Source organism: Hoplias malabaricus, chromosome 9 (assembly GCF_029633855.1).
Source record: "Hoplias malabaricus isolate fHopMal1 chromosome 9, fHopMal1.hap1, whole genome shotgun sequence".
Taxonomy (NCBI): Eukaryota; Metazoa; Chordata; class Actinopteri; order Characiformes; family Erythrinidae; genus Hoplias; species Hoplias malabaricus.
The window spans coordinates 25,485,782-25,492,641 of record NC_089808.1 but is presented as its reverse complement, the minus strand read 5'-3'; the positions used below and the strand labels follow the sequence as shown (position 1 = coordinate 25,492,641).

General features: G+C 40.3%; 1 protein-coding gene across 1 annotated transcript; it reads right to left on the bottom strand.

Annotated features, from left to right (window-relative positions):
- Positions 1-1,130: 1,130 nt before the first annotated feature.
- Positions 1,131-6,669, bottom strand: LOC136707688 (cerebellin-2-like). Its single transcript, XM_066681905.1, has 6 exons — positions 6,565-6,669; positions 5,325-5,378; positions 4,162-4,276; positions 3,328-3,381; positions 2,928-3,065; positions 1,131-1,977 (listed from the first exon to the last, which is right to left on the bottom strand). Exons 1-6 carry the CDS (start codon positions 6,616-6,618, stop codon positions 1,691-1,693), a joined length of 702 nt encoding a protein of 233 aa, XP_066538002.1. The 5' UTR covers positions 6,619-6,669; the 3' UTR covers positions 1,131-1,690.
- Positions 6,670-6,860: the final 191 nt, after the last annotated feature.

The following is a 6,860-nucleotide window of genomic DNA, read 5'->3' as shown; positions in this document are numbered from 1 at the left end:
TAGCTGGACATGTGAGCAGCTGGAGCGGTATTCCAGACTGATTGGAAGTGACTACTGGGGTATGAGTCCTACATGATAGTGAATTCCCTCCTGACACAGTGTGAAATTAAATGACTCCATGTCCAATTGCTGTATACCACACATGCAGTTATTATCCTTTTAAGTGCTTTATGCTTAAGACTTTTTGCAACTGTTATAATAAACTGTAAAGCAGCATGTATTCGGTTCACTTCACTTTAATTCACTTCGCTTCGCTTTACTTCATCTTAATTTCACTTCATTTCAGTAACCACCCAGATCTGTACAGTGTGGTGGGGTCCCACCTGAGCCCCTCCCACTCTCTCCACAGGTGGGTGTGTTTGTGGGCGAAGCTCCAATAGAGGTGTTTGAGGACAGCAGGCGACTGGTGTGTGGAGACACAATTGGACAGATCTACTTCCTGTTCTGGACACAGTGATACACAAACACAAAGAAAACACACTATACATAAAAACACTACAAATACACTAACATTCACACACTACATATACATACACAATACATGAACACACACACTCCAGACTAATTGCACTATAATCTTGTCTCTTTTGTCCTGGTGGCACTTCACGAAGCACTTAATCAGATAACTCCTGATGCTGCATTAGCTCATTGACACACTTCAGGTTTGTGATGGTTTATGGTGTGAATTGTTCTGACTTTTGTGTGAAATGTAACAGGATTAAAGGCTTAACAAAAAGGTTTTTTTGACTGGAGTGCACCTGTGCCTTAATTTGTCATTGTTATTCAGTATGAGCTTCCTCACACTTTGCTCTGCTTGCACGTTGGAAAGTTCTGGAGTTTGTACACAGTCCTGGTTCAGTAATTGAGGAAATTAAGGGTCTCCATCTGAATTGGCACAATATTTCTCTCCATACATCGCAGTCTGAGCCACAGCCAAGAACCGAGATGTTGCTCTATTCCTGCTCCACAGGGGGGTAACACTGACATTTTTGCTGTTTCAGTTACAACGGTAAGGAATTTATTTCAGCCACCAGCAAGATACAGTACCATTCTTTATTGAAACATACCATTCCACCTTAAAAATGTGTGGTGATTCTGAATAAAAAAAAAAATTGACTATTTTGTTGAATCATCTCCCACAGGAAAATCACAGCTTGATAAAGACCAGTTTATGCTTCTGTGTCAAAGTGTGCAAGTGCCAAATCTGATATTTCTCCACCCTATGTAGTGCATAATGTAGGTCATAAAATACACAATATATGCCCTGTGTTGAATAGCTTCAGCTCTCTCTGGCTAATATTTAGTTCACTGTGAATAGTTTTCATTTTATAGTCTGAAGTGCACTACGTAGGGAGTAGGGCACTATTTGAGACAGCTTAGATTAACTGGGTTGGGGATGGTGTCATCAGTGCATATGATTTACCAATAGCTAAAGAGAAGTAAAGAGTATTTCAAGAAATAAGTGTTTAAGACAGATCACCTTTTGCAGATTTAAATGAACTGTACATCAGTTTGAGCACCAGGTGTTGCTTTATTTACAAAGTGGTTAAGTGTGAAATCTAGTATATAAACAAGAGTTTCTATGAAGTTAAACTCGACTAGTAACATATGAATAATAAGAGCTTCTGAGACAACAACCCCACATCAGCTGGCGGTAGGCCTTGTCCTGCTGTTTTTTGGAGGAGGTTTTCTACAGCGGGAAGAGCAGATGTCCACAGAAGGAGCTGTGGTGGTGTTCACCGTTGTCAAAAATCCAGCAGAAAGGGTAGAGACGGACAGACATGCGGTCTCCTTTCTCCAGAGACAGAGTCACACTGTTGGAGGAGCTGTACATACCAGTTGGTTGTTCGGCATAGGTGGACATGATGTGATGATCATTTTTAAACAAACCCAATGTCAGAGAGCTTCCAGATTTTCCTTCTGCTTTGGAAGACACCCAGAAAACATAGACGCCCTTCAGAGGAGCCGTGAAAACCCCTGCAACAACAAACATCGGATAAATTTAGGGTAAATATTAAAGGGGACATATTCTACCTCTTTTTCAACAAGTTAGAATTGGTCTTTGGCAGATACAAAACATGTTTATGAAGTTCTTTGCACAAAATAACTCAGATATCACCAACTCTATTCTCACCAGTTTCAGTCCCTTTCCGAACAAGCCGTTTAAGGGCTGTCACTTTAATGCAAATAAGTTGTTGCTGGCCACACCCCGCCCAACCCATGCATTTGTCTGATTCAGTAACAACTGCAGTCCTTAAGGTGGAATAGAACAAAAAGGAGCGAAGAGCTGTTTATTCTCCAGCTTTCAGCTTTGTGTCGCCTTAAATGATGCAGCAGAAAACATCAAATATGCGGGTTTTAGTGCGATTGTGTGAAAACATTTAAGGTGGTGAAATTACCAAGAACGCAACACTTAGAAATAACTCATTTTTAAGGTGGAATGGAATAGTAAGGATCTAAGGCTGTACTGGTGAGTTTTGGGGAAGTTTAAGTGAGCTTCAAAGTTTGATTCATGACACTAAGGCTTTTAAGGTTGTGGAGAGCAGTTGCACACCACCTCATTCCCACAGCTTTGTTATGTAGACTATTAACTAACCAACCTGGAGAAGAACAGTCACAGGTTTACCTCACTGCTGTTCTGCAGCTCAGTCTCGTGGAGTGTTTCCCCCCCTCTTTTCATTTCCTGAAGGACAGTTTCTCTTCATCTTCTGATGATACACAAACTCTCCCCAACCTGCCATCCCTGCTGCTCAGGTGTGAGTGAATTGCTCAAGGGCACCTCAGATGTGGATTGAGGGAGGAAGACCATGCTGTTCATTCACTCCCACCTCCCCCAATTTTCTTGCCGAATGTGGGAATTGAACCAATGACATTTCAGGCCTAAACCCTCTTCTCTAACCATTAAACCAATGCTATCAGGTTATTACCTGTGCTTTTATCGTAAGCCTCTCCGATGTTTGTAAACACATGTTTATAGACAACTGTGGTTAATGTCTGAAAGGGTCCAAAGTTGGCGTGTCCTTGGGAGGAATCCAGCAGGAAGGTAGAGAACGCCACCTTGTGGTCTGGAAGGGAAGAAACCAATTTGCTTTGGTCGGAACAAGTTAGAGTGTGAACAGAGAGAAGACTAACATGGGTGTGGGTTTACCCCCTTTACCCAGGAGGGGCAGAGGGCAAGGCAGTAGCTGAGTGAGCTGCAGCTTTGCCATGTGTATGGAGCTAAATCACTGTCAAGTATTTTAATCTGAATTTTGATATACAAAATTTATATATATAATTTACATTTTATAGTTATCAGAAATTACAATTCATTAGTTAGAAGTATACCTTTCTTTATCTCCATCATTTTCCCACTCAAATCTGTTAATATCTCTGCCTGCTCTGAAAAACACAAACAGCATCTTCATAACAGTAAACATAATTATAATAATAATAAATCATTCCTTCACTGATTGTAAGTGCTTAATTATTTTTCAGTGTCACAATAGGCCCAGGGCTAACAAAGGATACAGATGTTCAGTTTGTAACTGCAAAACTACAGAGTGACCTGTAATCTAGGTGTAGTGTTAAACAAGGGGGTGTTTTTAATGTTTGGGCCGATGGGTGTGCGCAATATAAGCTAGACATAAGGGAGAATCGTGTCATATCTCCAATCTCTGCACTACTTTAGATCAGAGCAATGGCTGCGACGAGAATTCTGGCTGGAAAAGCTGCTATTCTTTATTCCCAAGTAACCTAGTCTAAGGCTACGTTCACACAGCAGGCAAGTGGCCCAAATCTGGTCTGTTTCATCAGATGTGACAAGTTTGTGTTAAAAACAAAAGTGCTTTTTATGAAATAGATACTTCCTTCTGCTCAGCGCCTGAATCCTCATCCTTTGCACATGCGGATCTGTTTAGGAGTGTGACCTGTTCAGACTGATGCCAGATATAGGTGACATTGTATAGAGAGCGTGAACCGCAGAACAAAAAACAGATTTGGGCCACTTTTACCTGCTGTGTGAATGTAGCCTAATTTCCTTCCGACTTTGATAGTATGGTAAAGGATAGGCATGGTAATACTTGCTGATGACAATACCAGCATCCAAAACAAAGATATGCTAATCTATACCCTTTTTGTTATATCTCTGAAGCCTCTAAAACCCTCCTTTTTACTCAATACCTGTGTTGACTTTCTTCATCTCCTTCATTTCCTCCTCCATGGTTTTCATTTTCTCTTCCAGAGTTCTGATCTTGCTCAGTTCTTGGAGAATTTCTAAGCTTTCAGGATCAGGATCCTGGACATTTGTGCCCAATAACAGAAAAACAAGCAGCTTCAACATTTTAAAAAACAAACATCTTCACTTTAAAAACACCACTGAGAAGGTCTGTGGTTTGTTTATCTGCTCCACAGTGGTCATCTGTTTACAAACTAATAGATTTGAACTGATTGGGCAACTGAAAAGTTTTAAAGTCAGTGTTCTATTTTTCTAGGATCAATAAATTAACAATCATTAATGCAGACTCATTTCAGGTAGGTCTTTTAAAAGGCACTGACTAACTGGCTGTTTCTACATAATTTATATTTAAGAAATAAGAAATACCAGTGCTTGCAAAAAAAAAAAAAAAGATTGCTAGTGGTGGAAAACCATCGCTAGCCAATTTGTGGTATCCCAAATGGTTGCCAAAGTATTCAAAGTGGGTTGCTAAGTGGCTGTTAAGGTGTAACTAGGTTTTTGCTATGGCACCCGGTGCTAAGATGTTGCTAAGTAGTTGATATTTTAATCATAGGTGGTTGCTAGGCTGTTGATATGGTATCCCAGGTAGTTAAAGTGTGGCTAGGCAGTTGCTATTCCACTGCAGGTGGTTGCTAAGGTGTTGCCATGTGGCTTTTAGGTTGTTACTATGGTGTTGATAATTGGCTTCAAGTTGGATGCTAGGCTGCAACTAGACTGTTGCTATGGGATTTCAGATGGTTACTATTGTGCTGCTAGGCAGTTGCTATGGTATCCCATGAGGTTCCTAAGCTGTTTGTATCCCAGGTGGTTGCTAAGGTGTTTCTACATTGTTGCTATTGTGCAGTTTTCTCTGGTTTATCTTTCAGAAGCTCCATGTCCTTTAAGGTGGAAGGGTGTGCTTGACGAGAGGAAAAAGGACTGTTTGTACATGGCTTAAGTTTTTATATGAACGTTTTATTCAATTTATTCCAGCACAAACTGCCAAGAAGGCAGCAAATGGTGAGGAAACACCCTCAAATTTATATAAAGTGGTTTTTTTTTTTCATTAAAGTTGTGAACGCTACCTTTGCCAAAGAAGGCCGTGCTGTTTAGACGCTGGGGACGTTACCTGAGCCGAGGAGCTGAAGGGATTCCTCCTGAAAATCCACCCGAACACTCCGCTCTGAGAGAAAACATGGACATGACTTACACACAATGTATAACTCAACACATTTGCATTTTTACAGTGTTCAATATTATTTCCCTGTGTCATTTCCCATTATTATACAAAGCAATTTATGGACTTGGTGGATTGTCACCAACCTCTAGTATAGCACCTTTAGAAATATATTTACTTACAAAATTGGTGATGTGTTCAACACTTAATTCACTAAGTTTTAAAAAGGTAAAAAAAAACCCAACCATTATATTACTACCACCTTCATGTTTCTACACTCACTGTCCACTCCAGTCACTCTGTAGCTCTACAGTTACACACTGTAGTCCATCTGTTGCTTTGCATACTTTATCCCGCTTTCCCCCTGTTCTTCAGCACTCAGCAGGTGTGATGTGGTAATGGATCATTCTCAGCGCTGCAGTAACACTGACGTGGTGTTGGTGTGTTAGTGTGTGTTGTGCTGGTGTGGGTGGATCAGACAGCAGTGTTGCTGGAGTTATTAAACCCCTCAGTGTCACTGCTGGACTGAGAATAGTCCCCCAACCAAAAGAAATATCCAGCTGAAAGTGCACTTGCAGTCTGGAGCCCTGTCTTGTAAGTCTAATTTCTCAAGTCTCAGCCCTCATCACAATGCACCGATCTGATTGGCTGAGAGTATCACATGTGCTATATACAATGTATGAGATTGGTCTGAGAGTCTCCTGGACCACTAAATCAGCACCGTAATGGGTAGAAAATGTTACACCAGTGAAAACAAACACTCAGTTCAAAATTAAATAATTCTCAATAACATCAGGTAAAGCTCCAGACCATGGTCAGCTCAACACAAACATTTATGTTCCCTCTACAACCACCAGTGTACTCTACCGCTTAAAAAAATGAAGCTTAAGATGATGGTGATGAAGAATAGTGGAAAAGCTTAAGACATTTAGTGCTAGTTTTAATACTAACTGAAGTGGACATCTGGTTTCTGAACAACTTTCTCCAGCTGGGTTTATCACACCAAACCACTCGAGCCCTTTCTTTACATTTAAACCACATTTATGGAGAATAAAAATAATCATAAATAACTAACAGGCTTTGGATATTACCCATTGTTTCTGTACGACCAAAGTTATTCTTTTAATATTAGAGTTCTATGTTCATGTTCTATGTTAAAACTCTAATAATTGCACACCATTAAAACAATTACCTGTTCAGATGAGCCCTCGGAGGGTTTTGTGGATGTTTTGGAAGCGCCACTCATTATTTTCGATGTAAAAAAGCAAACAATTCAAAAACAGAAGAGCTTAGGGGACGAGTCCAGAAGTCATATATAAAGTCTAAGCCCCGCCTCCGGGTAAACTAATTTCTGCCTGAGAGGATGAGCTACTAACACAATTATAATGTCAACACATTACAGCACTGTACTACATACTGTTTCAGCATATTTCCACCATCACATCACTGTACGGTTAAGTTTGTTTACATAATTAGCCATGACATTGT

Coding starts and splice junctions, on each gene's coding strand:
- LOC136707688 (XM_066681905.1), bottom strand. CDS start 6,618: ATGAGTGGCGCTTCCAAAACATCCACAAAACCCTCCGAGGGCTCATCT. Junction 4,277..5,324: donor CCTTCAGCTCCTCGGCTCAG/GTAACGTCCCCA, acceptor ACAAATGTCCAG/GATCCTGATCCTGAAAGCTT. Junction 3,382..4,161: donor GATGAAGAAAGTCAACACAG/GTATTGAGTAAA, acceptor TGTGTTTTTCAG/AGCAGGCAGAGATATTAACA.